The following is a 21,540-nucleotide window of genomic DNA, read 5'->3' as shown; positions in this document are numbered from 1 at the left end:
AACCAAATCCGGATGTTGTTTTGAAGTCCCATCAGTGTTTCTCAAAAGGTCCGATGTTTTAATGTCGTTTTATGGGAATGTTTGACTGTTTTATTGAGTCTGTTCCCACCTTTTCTATTTGCTGGTTTGAGTCACTTACCTTGAAATATAGGAACAGGTTAGAAGGAATTGTTAGAATGTGCAATACAATTGAAAAAACAAATCCAATGACTCTTACAAACGGCAAAACTCAAAAGACCCAGTCTTTGCTGACCCTAGTCACCCATTGGTCAATTTCAGTTCAGCTTGTTTCCATCTAGTCGCAGACAATCTGCCAAGATGCAGTACCAATAGCTTTAAGAACCAATTTTTCCCTACTGCTTTAGGCCTTTTGAATTTAATCACATAATTTCAGTGAATTGTTTGTGTGTTGGTGTTGATTGTAGATGATGACTGTATTTATATACTGGCGGCGGTGCAACAAATTGCCCCTCTGGGATGACCTTGACCTTGACTAGGATAAAAAAGACTCTTAACATTGATGTTACTTCGTAAGTTAACAGAACATAATGAAATATTATTAAAATGTCATTATCCAAGGCTTAAGGTGTATGTCTCTAAGGTGAGTTTTGTGTATATATCCAGAGATGATTATGAGATTGTTCCATCGCTGGATGGAAGAGAGAACTCTGTCTTAAGGGAGATACAGTGCCCTCCAAAAGTATTGGAACAGTGAGGCCAATTCCTTTATTTTTGCTGTAGACTGAAAACATTTGGGCTTGACATCAAACGATGAATGTGAAACCAGAGATCAACGTTTCAGCTTTTATTTCCAGGTATTTACATCAGGATCTGATGCACAAATTAGAAAATATCACCTTTTTGTTCGAACCCACCCATTTGTCACGTGAGCAAAAGTATTGGAACATATGACTGACAGGTGTGTTTTGTTGCCCAGGTGTGTCCTATTACATACATTATTCAATCAATAAATACCACTGAATGTCTACACTCAGGTTCAGATTGGGTAAGATAGGTTTTGTCTATGCAGACTGTATTCAGAGGTGAAAACAACATGAAAACCGGAGCGCTGTCTTTGGGTGAAAAACAAGCAATTGTGAGTCTTAGAGAAGATGGAAAATCAATCAGAGCCATTGCAGAAACATTGGCCATAGCCAGTACAACCATTTGGAATGTCCTGAAGAAGAAGAAAACTACTGGTGTACTAAGTAACAGACGTCGAACAGGTAGACCAACGAAAACATCAGCAGTTGATGACAGAAACATTGTGAGAGCTGTAAAGAAAGACCCTAAAACAACTGTTAGTGAGATCAGCAACAACCTCCAGATGGCAGGAGTGAAGGTATCACTATCTACTGTTCGCAGAAGACTTAATGAACAAAAGTACAAGGGCTACACCAGAAGATGCAAACCACTCATTAGCAAGAAGAATAGGAAGGCCAGGCTGGAATTTGCCAAAAAGTACAGAGATGAACCTCAAAAATTCTGGGACAAAGTTTTATGGACTGATGAGACAAAGATTAACTTTTACCAAAGTGATGGAAAGGCTAAAGTTTGGAGAAAGAAAGGAACTGCTCATGATCCCAAACACACAAGCTCATCTGTGAAACACGGTGGAGGTAATGTCATGGCTTGGGCTTGCATGGCTTCTTCTAGGACGGGCTCATTAATCTTCATTGAGGATGTAACACATGATGGCAGCAGCAAAATGAACTCGGAAGTCTACAGAAACATTTTGTCTGCCAATTTAAGGAAAGATGCAACCAAACTGATTGGCAGAGCCTTCATCATGCAGCAAGATAACGACCCAAAACACACTGCCAAAACAACAAAGGAGTTCATCAGGGGCAAGAAATGGAAGGTATTAGACTGGCCAAGTCAATCTCCAGACTTAAACCCTATAGAGCATGCATTTTACCTGCTTAAGAGGAGACTGAAGGGAGGAACCCCACAAAACAAACAACAACTGAAAGAGGCTGCAGTGAAAGCCTGGGAAAGCATCAAAAAGGAAGAATGCAAAAGTTTGGTGACGTCAATGGGTCACAGACTTGCTGCAGTTATTGAAAGCAAAGGATTTGCAACTAAATATTAAGTCTTATTCACTTAAATATGTTTTAAGTATATCTGTTCCAATACTTTTGATCACATGACAAATGGGTGGATTCAAACAAAATGTGATATTTTCTTAGTTGTGCATCAGATCCTGATGTAAATACCTGGAAATAAAAGCTGAAACGTTGATCTCTGGTCTCACGTTCATTATTTGATGTCAAGCCCAAATGTTTTCAGTCTACAGCAAAAATAAAGGAATTCGCCTCACTGTTCCAATACTTTTGGAGGGCACTGTATGTTAATTCCATTATTGTTGGAGCTACATGTACAGTATGTATGCATTTGATTGTACCTACACAGTACAAACACTCACCCACACACACGTACAGAGAATGTATCTAATGCAAGTTGATCACAGCCTGGGGCCATGGCAACCCTCTTATGGTGACCCAAATTGGCCCGTAGTGCTGATGCTGCTCTCGTAGCTGTACAGGCGGACAGTCAGACGGGTCGGGCAGGTCAAGAGACAGCCCAGCCGGTGCCACCAAGGATGACCAGCGTAGAGCACAGTCTGAACTGACAACCGTGCCGGTGGACTCGGAGGTTCAAAGCAGCGCTGAAACCCTCCTCCTATGTCTTAAGGTCCTACTTTTAAAAGCTTGTGGCTTGTTTACTGCATGTCCACAATGAGACTGCACTTATTTATTTTGACATCTGGTGTCACATCTCTGCCAGTGTCACCATTTTTACCCCTCAGCACTTCGCTGGCCAGCAATAAATGCTCACACATCAACAAAAGCAATAAACAGATTGGTGGAGTGTGAATACACATAGTGGTATTGTCATCTTACGTTAATGTTGTGAATTTATCCTTCAGTGATAGCAGGAAATGTCTAAACAGTTTTAGCAATCGGTATCATAGGGAGATGGTGAGGAACAAAACAGAGCCTGGCTAACTGACAGCTGAGCTTACAGGGGTTAATGCAGAGACTAATGTGGGCAATAAACACCACCAATAAACAGTGCATGCTAATGGAAAGAAAACAGCCCTTGGCTCAGACTGAAGGCCTCAAGGAAGATTAGTATAAAGAATGACAAGCCTCATTAGAGGTCAATGTGCTTCCAGACTGATGAATTGTTAGAATGCGAAATCTCATTGACACTTAAACATCCATGATGCTCAGAATGGAGGAGAATGTGGCTTGGTCAGGCCAGGGCAGTATTGAGGTATGGTACAAATAAAGTACGATTTAAAATGCCTAGATTTAAGTATAACCTGCAACAACATCGATCTGTGAAAACTGGTGCAGGATGTGGCAAACATTAGGAGCCTCTCTTGATGAAATGGGTCCATGCTAAACGATTATGATAATATCAATAGCAGTTATTCAGGAGGAGAAGTTAAGGGTATAATACAATTACGGATGTGTGTCTGTTATGTAATCCAGGACCAGTTATGTCTTTGTTTATTTTCTGCAGACCCAGCTGAAGATTCCTTTATTGATTACCCAAGTGTATATATGAGTGTGTGCGTCTGCGTGTGCACAGTTTCTACATACTGAGGTCTTTCAGAGCTAAACTGTCTACTGTTGCAGAGTGCTGACCTGCCAGTGTCACTTTAACCTCATTAAGATCACTACAGGGGAACAGAATCAGCACTCCCCACATCTACGGGACGGGAGGCACAGCGGGAGGGGAGGCCAGCACAGACAAAGGGTCTATGTTGAGGTAAGAAAACAGATGTACGTTTGGTGATGTTGTGTCTAGACATTTCTCGAGTGAGGACCTGCACATGCATGTCATCTCGTGATAAGAAACACATTTTGTGATTAAAAGATATTGAAGAAGTTGCATTTCAGTTAGGCTCTCTGATCTGAGAATACACAAGTGAATTGCGTTCTATTAATCAAATCAAATCAAATCAAATTTATTTGTATAGCCCTTTTTACACGCAAGCATGTCACAGAGGGCTTCACATGCGCCCATAGAACTGCCCCTCAACCAACCTAAACCCTCAAGGAAGACAAGGAAAAACTCCCAGAAAAACTCCCACCGGGAGAAAAAATGGAAGAAACCTTGGGAGGAGCAATTCAGAGAGGGATCCCCTCCTCCAGAGACGGTTGGTAAGAGAGAGGAGCAGAACACAAGCTAAACATAGTCATACAGTGTCAATGGGTTTTGAAACACCAAAATCCATTGTTCGGCTTTATAGACGTTGGATGGGACCGGGAAACTCGCTGTTGGCCGTCATGGAGACTGGATTCCGGGTGACGACCTGGTTCAGCGTAGGCAGACCGACGACCAAGCAGGTCCTGACAGCTCAAACCCCCCACACCACAGGGAATGTGTGGGGGGGGGGACAGAGAGGAGAGCAGGGATTAGAGAATGCCAGGAGCAGCTAACAGTTACAGTCATAATAGAATGAGATCCCCACCGGTCAAGTGTGGACTAGTGCAGCAATTTAACAGAGCAAAAAGGGTATTTGATGCAGCCCCACACACCAAAACAACGACAGCCCCCCTCAGTTGGAACATGAAATCTGTTCCAGGGGAAAGAACTCTAAAGTAGGTTATACTTATACGAATAAGGATGAAAACAACCAGTCCCCCGTTGTCTCCAACTAGTAATAAAAACTATAACAGTAACAATATACAGCAACGGAACTATAATAATAATAATACTAACAATATACAGTAACAGGTTTACTTTATTTGTAACATCTAGCTGGGCAATGTGAACATAAGCTATAATTAAAATTTAAAAGTTACATGTGATACACACATAGGCAAGCACACACCCCAGGTTTACATAGAAAGTACACACATACTTCCCTTTAACAATCATAGAATTGACTAAACAAGAACGTTTTTAATCTAGTTTTAAATGTCGAGACAGTATCAGCTTCCTTAATTGAGATGGGTAATTTGTTCCAAAGAAGAGGTGCTCTATATGAGAACGCCCTACCTCCAGCAGTTTTTTTCTTAACTTTGGGTATTACCAGATAGCCGGCATTTTGAGATCTTAGAGTCCTTGCGGGGCAATAGGGTGCAAGGAGACCGGAGAGGTACAGTGGTGCCAATCCATGCAGAGATTTGTAAATTAGTAGTAGAACTTTGAAATCAGCTCTGGCTTGGATAGGGAGCCAGTGAAAAGAGATAAGAGTCGATGTTATATGATCAAACTTTCTAGTTTTAGTCAATAGTCTAGCAGCAGCATTTTGCACCCGCTGTAAGTTTTTTAGGTAGGTAATTGGGAGGCCAGAGAACAACACATTAAGGTAGTCCAATCGGGACGTAACAAAAGCATGTATTAGTTTTTCAGCATCATCCTTTGAGAGGAATTTTCGTATTTTGGCAATATTACGTAGATGGAAAAATGCTGTTCTGGTGATTTGCTTAATATGGTACTCAAACGAAAGGTCTGGGTCCATTGTGACTCCCAGATTTTTTACCAGCTGGCTTTGAGATACTTTGACGCCGTCTAAGTCTAAGGTTAGATGGGATAAATTATTTCGGTGTTTTTTCGGACCAAAAATTTGAACCTCGGTTTTATCCGAATTAAGAAGAAGGAAATTTGCAGTCATCCAAGTTTTCAACCTGGAAACACAGGTTTCCATAGCATGCGGAAATTCTCCCGGCTTTATAGACATGTATAGCTGAGTATCATCTGCATAGCAGTGAAAATCTACCCCAAAACCTCTAATTATGTTTCCTAAAGGCAACATATAGAGTGAAAATAACAGAGGGCCTAAAACTGAACCCCGTGGTACTCCGTATTTTACAATGGAGCTCCTGGATGAGCAACCATCATAGTGGACATATTGTGATCTATCTATTAAGCAGGTGTTACAATCGCGAAAACCAATAAATGTCGGCCCAGGCACCAGCCATACCATATAGGGTGGGATCAAACACAACTTATGTTTTGTTGCATTACTGCGAAAACAAAAATATTGTTTTCTACAGATAGGAATACCTTTAGCACCCCATTTTGACAGCTCATAGAAGCACAGAACATTTTCTTTTTACTCTATGCCAAAAAGGATATTTTAATCTGAAGTGCCATTTGAGTCTTAGACAAAATGTCCACTCGGTTGTTAACTGGCTATTGTGGCTGCAACAAAATGAAGAGGAATGAAAAAAACCTATCATTGTGTTGCCCGACTGAATCATTCTTAAGAGAAATCAGGTGTGCTTCAGAGAGTCAAATGAAGGTCTGAATGGTTGCATATTCATGCCTTAGATCTGGCCAACTCTGGGGCTTTGAAAACATGTGGATTGACTAAAGATAATCAATGTACAGTACCAGTCAAAAGTTTGGACACATTTTCCCATGTGAATGGGACAGTGTGTGTCCAAACTTTTGACTGGTACTGTACATACATACAATAAGAGTAGATAACTCAAAGAAGAGTTATCCAATCCAAATCTCCATGCTACATTTTCCAGGTGGTATTGTGGTGTGTATCGAGTTCAGCCTTTCACCCGAACAAAGTAATCTCGAAGAAGAGCAGGAAAGAAAAATATCCGTCCTTCTGTTCTGTCGCATGTTGTTTTAATAAGCATACTAATAGACAACAATAGACAACAAAAAGCAGGCAAATGTAAGTACTACAGAAACATTTCCATAAAAATCACAACAGGAAAATAGCAACACACTGAATGGGCATTCTACCGTGGACACATTGCTTCTATTGATCTGTAAGAGAAAGCACCAAAAAGAAGCACACACAAAGCACAGAGAACATCCTGTTGTCACTGCTTAAGTAACAGTAAATACATTTGAGTTCTGGTGCCTGCATGTGGTGTGAGGTGAGAATATCAAAGAAAATATTACTGGCATTGTAACGTGCAGAGTAAAAGAAGGTTAGAATATGAGGCCAAAATTATGCCACGATTTAGGATTCTTGTAAGTCTCAAAGTGTTTTCCGACTGATCAAAACATGTCAAAGGAACATAGAGTAGTTATGCAACATCTTCACAGATTCTGTCTGACCTGAGAGATCACAATTCAATCACGAACATCCAGTTGTTAAATAAAATGCATTTTGATACAATGAATAATTACAATGGTAAGCAAAACATGAATGAAAGTAGAACACTATAAAAGTTGCATTTTGTACATTCATGTTCAACATAGGCCCACTGTACATTTGATTATCGTCCGTATCCGTCAGTGTAGTTGAACACACATTTTCAAAATTCAAATCAGCTTCCTGTCTTCCACAGTAATATAGTATACTCAAAAAAAAATACACCCAAGATTCCTCTCCACAATAAAATGTACACAGTAGACCAACATCAACTCAACTGTGAAACAGTTAAGTAGAAACAGTTTTATGATTACTGATCATTCCACCACCTCAGTTACCGGCATGTTGGAAGTTCTCAGCTCAGTCTCATCCACTGTCTTGCTGGGTGCGTATGAGGACCTCCAGCGCAGCAGCACAATCCTCTTCAAGTACTTGACCGTGTTGTTCTTCACGCTGACAAAGCTGAAAGTGTTGATCATGCTGTTGCTCATGGCGATGCACTCGATGATGTAGAAGGCCACCAGCGAGTTCTTCTGGCGGGAGATGAGTGTCGGGTGGAAGTCCCGCAGGATGGTGAAGCCGTAGTACGGAGCCCAGCACAGGATGTAGGCGCCAAGGATCCCGATCAGCACCATGACCGTCTTCCTGCGGCAACGCAGCCTCTTCCTGATCTGCTCCGTCTGGAAGCCGGGAACGCTCTTGAACCACAGCTCCCGTGAGATCCGGGCATAACACATGGCCATGACCACCACGGGCCCAACAAACTCCAAGGCAAAGACGAACAGGAAGTAGGAGCGGTAATAGGCCTGCTGGTCCACGGGCCAAATCTGGGCACAGAACACCTTGTGTGTGGTCTGGGCGTCGGCACCTCCGCGTGGGTACATGGTCTCAGAGGCGAAGTAGGCAGAAGGGATGGAGATGAGGATGGGGACGATCCACACCCCTGTGATCAGGCAGTAGGCTGTCTGGTACTTCATGCGTGGCCTAAGGGGGTGCACGATGGCCATATACCTAATGAGGGGAGAATGGAACAGTCAGAGGTTGCTCCAGCCATTCTGTATGCCTGTGATGCCTTGCTTTCTTCTTTATCTGCTTCCAAATCTTATCACTTTTATTTAGGAACTTCCAAGAAAGGTCAGTTCTGGGTTTCAAAGCTTTACAGCAGTCATCGAACAAATAAATGTCAGTAGAGTCTTCTCTCCTTTCAAGATAGGTAATTTAGCTAGAAATGCAATAAATACAATAATATTCTGGTATGTCAAAACCTGCAGAGAACTGAAGGTCAGCCTGTGATAAGTAATCTCTCTAACTGTTCTGATGGTGAGTAGGCTAATTCAGATTAATACAGTTACTTGCGATGGCTTTCTAGTTCTAGTTTAAAATGGATGAACAATAACAGCCAATATGACATGATGATATCTAACATTACCTGAAACGACAAAATTCATTATTCAATATTGTCATTCAATATTGTTTTTTTTCTAAACGTTCTTTGTGTACTGAAGCTGCGAACGGTCCCTGACCTAAGAAAGACACTATGCACCGAAAGGACGTTCTAACAGCAGCTAGCTGTATAACACCTATAAACCCAGCAGCACATTGTCTCTCATTTACACACAGTGTTCCTACACTGAAGACACCAACATACTTGAGATGCAGGGCTTTCATCAGAAGCACCTGTGGTGAGAATTAGCCTCCCTGTGGAGCTGCTTTGAAATAATTTGGCAGGAATAAAATGAATTTCCTTTTTTCCTTTTGTGAATCTGTGTAATTCAAATTCTATTGAAAAAAGGTTAGTCCTTTTCTCTAGAGCCCTACCAGGTCAAATGTACCTGCAGTCACTGTTTTTACCTTCTCTTAGGCCTATAACTGTGACAAAAGAAAATACAATAGAATGTATGAACATCCACTGGCCACTAGAAAAAAGAGAACCCCATGTTCCAACAGGTCAAAATTGCATTAATGCACGTACCCACACTTTCTCATTCACCCACCCACCCACTCACACACACACACACACACACACACACTCACAGACACACACGCCTGACGTAAAATGGCAGTCAGCTTGGACGCACCCACCTGTCCACAGCGATGGCCAGCAGGGCATTGGTAGAGACATACAGAGACACAGTCCTCAGGTAGTTCACAGAGGCACACAGCACCAGACCGTGGTCCCAGGACAGCTGCTTGACCACATAGTAATCCACCAGGAACGGGCAACACACCACCGCCACGATGAAGTCTGAAATGGCCAGGTTGGCGATGAGCAGGTTGGTGAGGTTTCGCAGCTTCTTATAACGTGCCAGCGTGGCAATGAAGAGGAAGTTCCCGACACCGCAGACTAGCATGATGCAGATGAGGACCACGCCGATGACAATGGTGGCCAGGAAGAAGGCCTGGCCCTGTGTGGTGTCCGGTAATTCGTCATCAGAAACGGTGTAGTCCAGGTCGTACTGGTCCAGGAATGGGTCCTGCTCGCTCCCCAGGACAGTGCTCTGCGTCCCTGCCACGTACACTGCAGCCAAGTGACTCGTGTTGGAGTCTCCCATGTCTCACCAAGTTCCCAATATGCAGCTGCTTACAAGTGTTCAATTTCACTGACTGATTGTTTTTTCAATTTTGTGGGGGTACAACTCCAATTCTGCAAAAACAACAACAATTATATTAATGACGTTTCGTTGTCTGTGACTACTTCAAAGGATAGTATTATTTTGCATCTTGAGGCATAGAAGTTGATGAGGCAGGATGCCCCCAGGAGTCTAGAGTATGAAAATGCATCAGACCACTCATGTCTATCACTACACAAGGAATAGACAAAAATTTAGCAATTGAATATCTTACAATGGATTACAATGGAATACAATTTAAATAGGCTGCTATAGATAATGAAGTGGATCAACTTTTATATTTCATCTAAATTGATATCATCGATGGGGACCTGAAAAGGAATCACATCCAGCTAATCCCATTCCCATCCATAGGCTACAACCAAAACAACAATTGTAAACATCTTATTCTAGTTTATCTGATCGACGGATCAGATATTGTAAGTGGAAAGTGTTTCTGATTTATCTCATTCATCTAGTCCTCCACCATCACACAGTACAAAAAAAGGAGTTATAAGACCAAGAAATCCAAAAAAAAGGTTCCATAAAGACAATTGAGTGGCAGTCATTATTTATCAAGGATGTCAGCTGGTATATTGTACTTACTTTTCAATGTCTGTCGCGGACTTCATAGATGCGTAAACCTCGATAACGAAGGACACTTTTCCCGCGGTTTAAAAAATAGCTGATTCTCTCCATCACCTCGAGTAAATGTGCCTATGTCCTTCTCTTTCTCTCTTCGAACGAAAGAAATAGAAAAGTTATCTCGGTGTCCTATCCCTATGGTGTAGATCGGCTATATGACGCGGAATGATGCTCCCAAGCTCGTTGGAGAGGATGATTTCCATATTTTGGAAGGATTGGGTTCAGGGTGGAGGGGTAGAGTGACAGAATGGAGCATTGAAACATTAGCAGTATACTGTATATTTATATATATATATATATATATATATATATATATCCACTGATTCAGAATGTATCCACAAACATAGTGTCAAGATACATATGTCTTATCTTGACATAATGTGTATTGCCTAGAAAATACGATAGGGTTCTAAAGTAGGAAATTTAACTAAAACGGGGCATACATGCTGACATTTCGTAAGGATTTAATTTCCATCCCATTTATTAAAATCCTTATTAATGTCTGCTGCCCCAATCTTTTTTGAAACAAAGACAAAATTGCTTCCCTAAGCTAGTGGATGACATACTACTATTAACATTCATTTGTATCCAGTAATACAGTTCAAATCAGAGGAATTTGCTGTCAGAAGTCTAGTTTATGTCTCCCTATTATTTTGAAAAAGATAGCATTACTTTAACACCAGGGAACATCAAACTCAGTCAGGTCTCTCTCATTCAGGTATAATAATGACTGTATTGTCTAACGTTGAAACAAACCATTTCAAGCAAATAGCAATCAGCATTCTTGGTAGGGATGAATATAATGAGGTAATTTTCTCAGATTGTTGTCAGCAATAAAAGAGAAAACCCTTAACTTCGAATGCCAGTTTCTACCAGTGCTGTCTATTAAATGTTCATTATGTTATCATTTGTATTTTGTCTGATGCTGGACAAACAGCCCCCTGTTAGGCTGTAAGAAAACTATACAGCAATTCCCTTCTTTTCATTTTCTCTGGGGCAAAGCTTTGGCCAAACTCCAGAAAAGCTATGTGAGATATAATATACACTGTGGGTATTTGTTCAAGATAGGATATTGGCAAAATGGTAGCAGTGGGATGTGAGATCCTGTCCTGAAAATGATGGAAAGTTGTTGTGGTCTTCATGCTCTCCTCACTCAAAGCAATAATTCCACTGTAATGTATTTTTCCCTGTCAAATGTACAATGATTTTGCTGTTAGTCAGAATCACTTTGTCACTCCTGCAGCGCATGCTATTTTCTGTCCATGAATGTCTGTTACAAGTCACCTAGATACCACCTTTCAAAGCATTCCAAACATACTTTGTTTAGCGGTCATAACAAACCATAACACTGGTTCCAGACATCTTCACCTGGTTAGCACATCTTGATAAGAAAGGCTGTACATGGAGTCAAACATATCTCAAGGCAATCTATCCCCATCCATCCCTCTTAGTTTTATCACCCTCTAAATGCACAAGGAACTGCTGTCCTCTGGAGCAGGCAGCAAACCTGCCCAACAGGATCAACAGAAAGCTTCCATCTCCACATCAGACAGTTCTTTGATCTCACCCAACTTTAGGATTCACAACCCCTCGTAACAAATGAATATGGAGGATAAGTGTGCCAGATCAATTGTATTCGGTCCACTGCAAAAGCATATGCAAAAACAAAACCTCTACAGCCTCTGAACAGGTTATGGCAGCTTGAAAGCAGCTTTATGGGCAGTTTGGGGGATAGAGATCAGTGATAATGGCAATATCCATACCGTTATATCTAGACTTTAAATCTTAGGGGATTGCTTGTTTGCTGGCCTGCCAGTTTGTTTGCAATGCTGACTTTGCGATGTCCCTGTAATTAGATCATTTGTTTATGCCACAATAATTGTTCAGCATAAACTACTGCATTAATCGTGGACATTGCGTTGATGTTACCCTTTTTAGTTTTTGCATGTGTGTTTACACATGTACATGTGTGGTTGTGTTCACTGATAATGTTGGTCATAAACACTTTGACAGAAAGTTTTCCCCTTTTATGATTTATGTGATGTAACAGTGAGTACTTTGACAGTTAATGCTGTAAATTGGTTTGTGCAATATTGCATTGTTGTCCAACTTCCTTCTTCAGGGAGACATTTTAACCTCTCTGATTCCCTATGTACAAATTCCCTGCTTGTTTTTCTTCTGTATGTTGTACTGCTGTAGTTGTGTGCCGTGATGCTTTTAACCAGATTTTTATTCCATAGCCCCCTTCCCATCTCCCTCAAAAAGCTTTTGCTTTTTGCCAGGCCATCTTTGGAAATAAGAATTTGTTCTTAAATGATTCTGCCTGGTTAAAAAACATTAAAAATGTTCCCTCCCACTGTACCTGTCATTTAACTTGGACCTTCAGGAGAACCGGGACAGGCCTTGCGGCAGAATGTTAACTGTAATGGTGTAAGGTGCATTTTAATTGCATGTGGATTGAGATCACCTGGTGAAGGATGCCATGTCACATTTTACATTTGAGTTCCTTTATGTTTCTTAAGGGTTTTCTGTGTACTGATGAGCCAGTCCTCAGCTCCCTGAAATAATGTGCACGATTGTGTTGATATTAGAAAAATGTGTGATACACATAATTTCTTCAGGCAATACTTACATTTCTTTTTCAATACATACACATGATTTAAACAGAGCAGACCTGTCGTAAGCAGGGCATTTGGAGTGGTCTTGGTGACCTCTTCCTAGAACCCCCACTTTTCTAGGCACAGAAATGCTGATGTAATACAATGGGGCATGTTCCCCATTCAGCCTTTGGCAGAGAGCTCCCAGATCTGTCCAGAGTGATCCTGTTACTGACTATCCACCCCACACCCCTGGCAGAGCCCAGGGCAATGACCAGACACCCACACACAAGCCTCCATGTGCTGACTGTTACCCTCTCTGTCTCTCTCTCTGTCTCTCTCTCTGTCTCTCTCTCTCTCTCTGTCTCTCTCTCTGTCTCTCTCTCTCTCTCTCTCTGTCTCTCTCTCTCTCTCTCTCTCTCTCTCTCTCTCTCTCTCTCTCTCTCTCTCTCCCTCTCTCTGTCTCTCTCTCTCACTCTCTCTGTCTCTCTCTCTCTCTGTTTCTCTCTCCCTCTCTCTCTCTCTCTCTTTCTCTCTCTCTCTCTCTCTCTCACAAATGGACATTATATCAAGGGAAAATATGATAGGCATGATAGGCTAAACCTTGGGAACACAAACTGCTATACTGAATTTGAAAACAATTTGTTCTTTTTACATTTAGTCATTTAGCAGACGCTCTTATCCAGAGCGACTCACAGTGAGTACAGGGACATTTCCTCACGAGGCAAGTAGGGTGAAGTGCCTTGCCCAAGTACACAACGTCATTTGGCACTGCAGAAAATCGAACCATCGACCTTCTGACGACTAGCCCGATTCCCTAACCGCTCAGCCATCTGACTCCCGTTAACGTTTTATTGGTGTCAGGTTGATTAAATGGGCTACCATTGCACCATTCCATCAAATCATCAGTTGAATTGTCAGTCAATCATCTCATTTGAAATGTTTGCACTACCAATCAATATCTTTCCTTTTCCTGGAGGCTTGTCAGTTTTCTGCAGGTTATTATAAACAGTGTATTTGTTGTGGTTCATTCATAGGCAAACCACTTGTGTTGATGTTAAAGGCCTTGCCAGTTGGCAACATGTTCAGACCAAAACAAAAGCTCAGTCTTTTTTCTAAATCAAACAGATCTAGAACCACAGCTGATCGAAAACAAAGGGGGCTCTCATAATAGTCTGTTTGACGCAGCAGTGTTCTCTTCTCGCCAAGCCTCTCGTTGTTTTGGTCTTTCTGCCCTGTCATCATTCCTCCAGCTTTTGTAACTTTAGTCACAAAGGCGTAAACAATATCTGGAAGCCACCACGCGCGTGGCTTGCGTAGTCACCGGCAGGTGGGAGATTTTGGGGGGCTATTTCGCGGCCGGCAAGGGCCGGGCATCGTTTAGTCTAGCATGAGACTGTGGAGGGTGAGCAGCCGAGTTTTCACACGCTAAAGGTGCTGAAGGGGACCACGCACACCGGGTATAACATCAACCCAGGCAGCGGAACAGTGTCAACAGCATGTTCAAGACCAGCTACCGGCGCGAAGTGCGCAAGGAAAAGTATGAGCGCTCCGACGTCTTTGAGGAGCCCTCTAGTTCGGATGCATCAGCCGGTGCCTCTGCTATCCAGGGATGGGAGAGCCTCCAGGAGCTCAACAGCCGTTTTGCCCGTTACATAAACCGGGCGCGGGTACTGGAGCAGCGTAACGCCGTATTCCGTAGGCAGCTGGAAACGCTACAGCGCATGGAGGAGGCCAGCGGCCTGGAAGAGGCCTTTACTGAGCAGATCAATCTCAACCGTCAGCGTATCCGCGAGCTCTCAGCAGACCATGCAAAACTCAACCGCGAGCTGAAAGATGCTTGCCGTATGCTGGATGAGTATACCAACAAGTATGTGGTGGCAATGTACTGAAGCGATGCCTCTTCACTATGTAATGTGTTTTAATGTTGTATATTAGTTGGTTGTCCTATGGCTGTGGTCCAAGCTATGGTATGCAGCCTTGGACAGTTAATTGTAAATCATTTCGAGAGGTTTGTAAACATACAAATGTCAGTGTTAAAACTGCAGACAAAACTTGACACTGGGAATAGAGAAAGGGTGCACAAAGGTCATTATATGCCTGATAGACCGCTGATGATAATGAAGAATACACTATATTTGTCCATCATCATAAACATGCGTGCAGAAGTTGGGACACTTAGAACATACACACACAGGAGCAGTGATCAGTCATATCAAGGGGGCAAAGGCCAAGTGCTCTCCTCATGTTCTGGCCAGGGACATGGGCAAGAGAGAAACATAGGGGTTATTTGTGGAGGAAACCCATGTGAGTACCAGTATAACATGCAAACTCCACAGAGTAAGGCCCGGTACATGGTCCACCTGAGCACCAAACTGTACCACAAGCATTAATCAAACCCAGGGCCTTATTGCTGTTGGTGTCACCTTACCACAGATCATGTTGAGTGTGGTGTTAGTGGCACTCTGGATCGTTCAGACTAGGATAGAAACAGGGTAACATAATGAGAGATGTGGCTTTGTTAGAAGTAGGAGCGTTTAAAAACAAGAGCAGCGAGAAGAATTAGAATGCAATCACCGTAATTGTTGAAAGAAAATGTCACAGCGGTTTGAACATTCTTCTTATCGGCAGGCAAAATGAAATTGAAAATCGAATCTTTGTTTTCTTTGTAGATATAGAAATGAATGTGAATATCAGGAGCAACTTAGAGGCACATTGGAACAACTCAACAAGGTATGCTTTTAGTGAAATATAACTTAACAACAATAACTCAATTATATTCATGCTTCACTGTTTCCTTAACTCAAACAGTGAGTGATTTTAGCAATGATTCAGCAATCAGTCAAAATATAGTGATGTACCTCATTGTGGATGTTAGGTCTTCACACACAACCATAGTGTAGGGCATTATCCAATACTATGTAATATATAATATATATATATATATATATATATGTATTTGCAGCAATATCCTTGGATAACTTTGGATAAACTGTTTGATTTATCATTGATACCTAATTTCCCTCCTTTTCTTCTCCTTTCTAACAGGAAGCAGACTCTGCTCTCCTGGGCAATCTGGAGTATCAGATTCAGTCCCAGTTTCTTCAGGATGACATCAACTCTACCAAAGACAGACACAAGAAGGTCAGTGATGTAATAGTTAGCAATCTTTAGGTTACTACTGGCATTACTTCTCAGCTGAGCGAAGCATTCCTAAAAATCTCTGTTCCTCAATCTCATTCCTAAAAATCTCTGTTCAAGCCTAAAGATACTTACTGTAAGTCGCTCTGGATAAGAGCGTCTGCTAAATGACTAAATGTAAATGTAATGGTAATGTAATAGAGCCTCAGGTTTACTCTGTAGTACACACTAAAGGTACCTACAATATGATTAATAGGGTAAGCCAGACAGCTCAGAAAGCCAGTGAATATGACCATATTGACACCTGCCAGACAAAGTATAACTATCCAATCATAGGATACTCAAATGTAATTAATGTCTAATTGCTTTACGTAATAATCCTACTTAGTGGCAGGATGTTTACCCAGAAAAAAACACTTATTTGCCCACTCCTTGGGCTATTAATTTTTTCATTTCATTGCACACATATTTATTGGTAATTTGTTTATACTGAAAAAGAGCTCTGGAAACACAGCATAATGAGACAGATTAAGATTCTATGATAGTGATTATGGGCTCAACCGCAGGCTATACAATTTCACACCTCTTCTCTAGTATGGCTATAGTGCTATTAAAGGACATGCTGTCCCCACAAAACCCTGTGCAAAAAAGACCGTTCCCCACCTCAGCCTCCCCAACCCCCCTTTCTAATAACAGCAGTACTTAGTTCAATCAGATCGACCATCTCATAATGGCAACATTTACCTAGCCTGAGTCTCCTGTAGAACAACATCTGAAAAGAAGGTACGAACTGTGTACGGTAAACAAAATGTCCTTGCGATCTATCGACTTGTGTCTTTGTCTGAACTTTTATGTTATATAAGGTCTCAAATGCATTATGCCTTAAGGGTTCAAATGCATTATGACATTGAATACCTTTAGAACACATGCAGCCTACCCATACATACAAATTCCAACAAAGACAGATATTGTGCATTTTGTCGCCTCTCAACATAATTACCAGACATTGATCGCACTATGTCATGTAAATCAATGTGTCTTTGTTGTAGTTCACTGTAAAAGTGGGCTACGTTAGGGTCAGTGGAGGAGCCACATCATCAAAGAGACAGTCGATAGATCGACCATGACATTGTGTGTCCCCTGCATTGTTCCCACTTTCGTTTCAGATGTAATTGTGCAGGAGATGCAGCCCTGCTAAATGTGCCAATATAAGATGGTCGATCTGATGGAATAAAGCACTTCGGTTATAAAACACGGTTAAGGGCCATGTTTTGTAGTATACGTAACTGTCTGGGGATGTTATGATGCAGTGAGCATCTTTCCACTTTGTGGAATGTGCCAGGAGAGTATTTCATGTGTGCCATGAACTGTATGTACTGATTTTGGAGTCTCCTTGGGTTATCTTCACTTGATGACCTATTCTGTTTGTTCATTAGAACCTGGCTGAGATCCAGACATATGTCAACATTCTGCACCAGATCAACCAGACCCTGCCCCTGATGCCCAACATGACAGTTGGCATCTCCGAGGTAAGGGCATATTAGCATTCCTGTGTGTGTATGTGCGTGGGTCTGCATGTGTGCGAGTGCGTGTGTGTGTGTGTGTGTGTGTGTGTGTGTGTGTGTGTGTGTGTGTGTGTGTGTGTGTGTGTGTTTGTGTGTAGATCTGACGTGTCACATTAGATAAAGATAGGTAGACTGGGAGAAATTGTATAATGAGGCTTGCCTTCTAAATTGATTATTGAAGAGACTAGAAAATGTGTTTTATTTCATTAACTGCACTGGACTGTGTGTGTGTGTGTGTGTGCGTAGGAGCAAGAGAAGCTACTGGCCCAGAGGAAGGTTCCGGGCCTACAGAGCCAGCTGGAGGAGTACAAGACTGCCCTCTGTCAGCTACAGTTGCAGAAGCAGCGACTTCAGACTGAGGTGAGTCACTCACTGTCACCATGACAACCCTGACAGTAGTCTAATGCCACCGAGGCTCAGAATTCATGTGTACACAGATGTGAAAGGTGGAAGAGGTATAGGTAAGGTATGGGAGAGGGTTGATTTGGACATTTGAACATAGCATTACAGAATAATACACAGAAAGAGGCATCCACTTAAGATTACTGAGATAGGACGATGATGGGTAGCTCAACGTAGTCCTAAGGGTAAATCTTGGGAGCTGTTGCACAGGTTCACCACTAGGTGTCAGACATTACCTGGCCATGAATATGTGGTAGAGGAAAGGAGAAAATAGAAGAGAGCAACATCTCTTATCAAATTGAGTCTATAATCAGTGATGTTCATTTTGTCGTCGTCTCCCCCCACACACAAACACACACAGGTTTTTACGATAGATATCAAATGCTGCTCTTCACTCTCTTTATGTTATGTAGCATGTATCTGCTAATTGTCAGTCTCCCATAAATGTTCTTTTTAAAGACATATTAATATCCTTGTTGTACGATTTCTACTTGAGAGAGAAATTCATCCATCAAAGGATTTTTCAGAAGTTTGTAATTTTCGTTAACATAATATTTGCATCCAATGGTGGATACGAACGACATCTGCACTTTTCTAAAGCCCTTACCTTCCTCAGTCGGCAGTCAAGGGATTTAGGTTCCAGAAATAATTATTCTTCAGACAGTGATTATAATCAGACAGCTGGTTCATGAGTTTGAGTTTCCATGGCAATTTGTGAACTGACAGGAGATTTGGAGAGGACCGTAAGAAAGAGTAACCTTTACAAAGACCAAGTGAATATTTTCCTCACAGATTGTCATATTTGCTAAATGATTATTAACTCTGTCATCAAAAACATCTAAAGGCCAATGTTTGAATACTGTTTTCTAATGTCACATGAAAACATTCCACTTATTCTCTCTCTTCATTTCTCCTCCTCTCCTCACAACATTTTGTTCTCTTTCAGACCACAGGGTTGGAGCAAAGCATAAAGAACACTCAGGAGAGCTACGATGATGAGATCCAGATGTACAACGAAAAGATTGATTCTCTGAGGAAGGAGATCGAGGAGGCCGAAAAGTCCCTGGAGAGGTTAACCAACGAGTGTCGTCACCTGGCCATGTACCAGACCTCCCTGGAGAACGAGTTGGAGAGGTACAAGAGGATCATCGAGAATGAGGACAACAGGTAACATTCATCAACACACACACATACACGCTTATATCTTGTATGACATGAACCCTTTTCAATAGACACAGCACATTCACCTTTCATGTTGTGCATGACATCCTGCTCAGCTTCAGGAATAGTTGTATATCCATTTGTTTATTACTGTAATACAGAGTCTGTTCTTTTCTCTAAAATTTGCTGCATAAAATTACCTTTCATTCTTCTCAAAATCATAATTACTCATACTACCTTTAGATCTTATTAGTCTGAATGCACCAGTTCTTACTTTCGTTGCAGACTGACACTATTGTACCTTTTCATGTGGTATTATGTTGCTGACATGCTGGCCCTGGTTCTCTGTTTGCAGGTTGAATTCAGCGATAATTGGGACTCCCATTACCCTGTTCACTACCAATTACCGCTACACCCACACACCCAGCGCTCCGAGCAGGGGGAGAGGTGAGGCCCACAGCCCCCATCACACCGCAGTTTTACACTCATCTCTATGGAGAAGACACTTAAGCTGCCATCACACACAGGAGCTGTCCGTGATAGCTATTGAGGGGTTCTCATAGATTCAGCCACACAAGGGCTATAGGGGCTTGACTCACCGTCAAGGGCCTTTTGCTGTCTGGAACAAAAGGCTTACAAAACAAAACAATCAAACCAATAAATAAAGCCTTGAGTTTGAGGTCTATTTCTGGCTTTTGCTGATGATACACTGCTGATGAGACGATGGCTAAGTGTTTGTTACAAAAGGCTGTTGTATATCTTGGCAGGGAGTGGTGGCTCATCGTAGAGGCTTTTGTTTGGTATCTGTAACACATATCTGAGCGCTAACATGTTGTCAAGTGACTTTTGCGAATCATATGTCAATTCTGTCTGCGTGTTTGTATTCATTTTGACATCATGTGTTGGCAGACCTCACTCAAGCCATCCAAGACATTACCAATATCAAACCCCGTCAGAAGAACCTGGCCAAGAAGGTCATGAAGAAGAGAGAAATCACCCCCAAGGACGTGATGGACAGCGGCCAGGATGAGAAAGCGGGGGAGGCCACCGAGGACCAGAAGCGAGGACTGGCGGTGCAGGAGGAGGGAGGCGAGGGAGCCAACAGGGTGGAGCAGAGTCCCCTGTTTACGGGCGTGTCTCCCCAGGATGTGCCGGACGGGGCGCAGATCAGCAAGGCCTTCGACACCCTCTGCAACATCGTCAGGGACCGCATGCGGAAGTACAAGAGCAAGCCGGAGCCTATCGCCGACTTTTACACCAAAGGGCGCTATGTGCTGGTCACAGGTGACGGCAGCTACCTGCACCCCTGCTTCTACTCCTCCAGCCCCTCTGCCGGACACGTCTTTGTCACCATCAGGGACAACATGATGTCCCCCTATGACCCTTACAGCCCCTTCCCCACCCCACCTCAGCCTATGCCTATGCCCATGCCTATGCCCATGCCAGGTCCAGGCCACCTCGATCCAACCCTACCCTCAGATGGAGAGAGCGGCAAAGGAGGTCGAGGGAAGGGGAAGCACAGAAATGGAGATCCCCATTCCAGACCTAAGGACCCTGGTCCTACCCCACAGCCCAACCCTGCTCCAGGCCCTGGCCCCAGAGGTGGGAAGGATGACGACGGGCGCAGGGGTCACCCATCCATGCCTTCCCCCCTCAGCACCAGCAGCATGCCCCCAGACTCCATGAGCTACGAGAAGGTGGAGCTGGTGGAGTCTGTGGAGAAATTCTCAGATGACAACAAGGTGAAGGGATATGAGCAAACAGCCATGGTGGTGGAGACCATGATTGAGAAGACCAGCAAGAAGAAACACTGAAGATGAGCCCTGTACCTGACTAGAGATCTGGACGTACCTCTTCACCAACTTCATCAAAAAGGCTAAAGACTGATATGATATGCGACCCTCCTATTAAAAGAGTCTGAGAGACCAGTTGTGTTAAATGCCAGTTCTCCAACAGATAAAGAACCCTACTTCTAAAATCCTAACACATTCCTTAATGCTCCTCAACCTGTTTGCACTCTCTGGCTCCGCAGTGCTGCTGTTGACGTTCCTGCCTATGCCCACGCCTTACGCCTTTACTGTCTGAAAACTTGGAAGACAAATTCCAAGCCATGCGACTCGTCACCTAAAAAAATGATTTAAAAAATGATAAAACACAAATGCTACCACCCTGCCATACGTTGCCTAATCTTCCCTTGAGAGTTAATTTGCTTAATTGATTGCCATTAACTGCCCTTAACACAGTTTTGCTGTGTATACAATTGTTCTGATAATTAATAAAAAATTCAATCTTTGAATGAACATGTTGTCACCTGTGTTTTGATTTGAAACCCCACA

The 21,540-nt window shown here is 42.5% G+C and overlaps 2 protein-coding genes across 2 annotated transcripts; one reads left to right on the top strand and one right to left on the bottom strand.

Annotated features, from left to right (window-relative positions):
- Window positions 1–6,518: 6,518 nt before the first annotated feature.
- On the bottom strand, window positions 6,519–10,457 carry prokr1b (prokineticin receptor 1b). Its single transcript, XM_047029693.1, has 3 exons — window positions 10,300–10,457; window positions 9,167–9,728; window positions 6,519–8,095 (listed from the first exon to the last, which is right to left on the bottom strand). The coding sequence occupies exons 2-3, from the start codon at window positions 9,634–9,636 to the stop codon at window positions 7,402–7,404; spliced, it is 1,164 nt and encodes a 387-aa protein (XP_046885649.1). The 5' UTR covers window positions 9,637–9,728; window positions 10,300–10,457; the 3' UTR covers window positions 6,519–7,401.
- Window positions 10,458–14,282: 3,825 nt separating this feature from the next.
- On the top strand, window positions 14,283–21,492 carry LOC124473854 (filensin). The gene is made up of 8 exons (XM_047029554.1): window positions 14,283–14,805; window positions 15,608–15,668; window positions 15,984–16,079; window positions 17,513–17,605; window positions 17,888–18,001; window positions 18,990–19,210; window positions 19,560–19,651; window positions 20,114–21,492. The coding sequence occupies exons 1-8, from the start codon at window positions 14,435–14,437 to the stop codon at window positions 21,016–21,018; spliced, it is 1,953 nt and encodes a 650-aa protein (XP_046885510.1). The 5' UTR covers window positions 14,283–14,434; the 3' UTR covers window positions 21,019–21,492.
- The last annotated feature ends 48 nt before the right edge of the window (window positions 21,493–21,540 follow it).

This window comes from Hypomesus transpacificus, chromosome 11 (assembly GCF_021917145.1).
Source record: "Hypomesus transpacificus isolate Combined female chromosome 11, fHypTra1, whole genome shotgun sequence".
In the NCBI taxonomy this organism is placed as follows: Eukaryota; Metazoa; Chordata; class Actinopteri; order Osmeriformes; family Osmeridae; genus Hypomesus; species Hypomesus transpacificus.
This window is presented reverse-complemented; position numbering and strand designations above follow the sequence as displayed.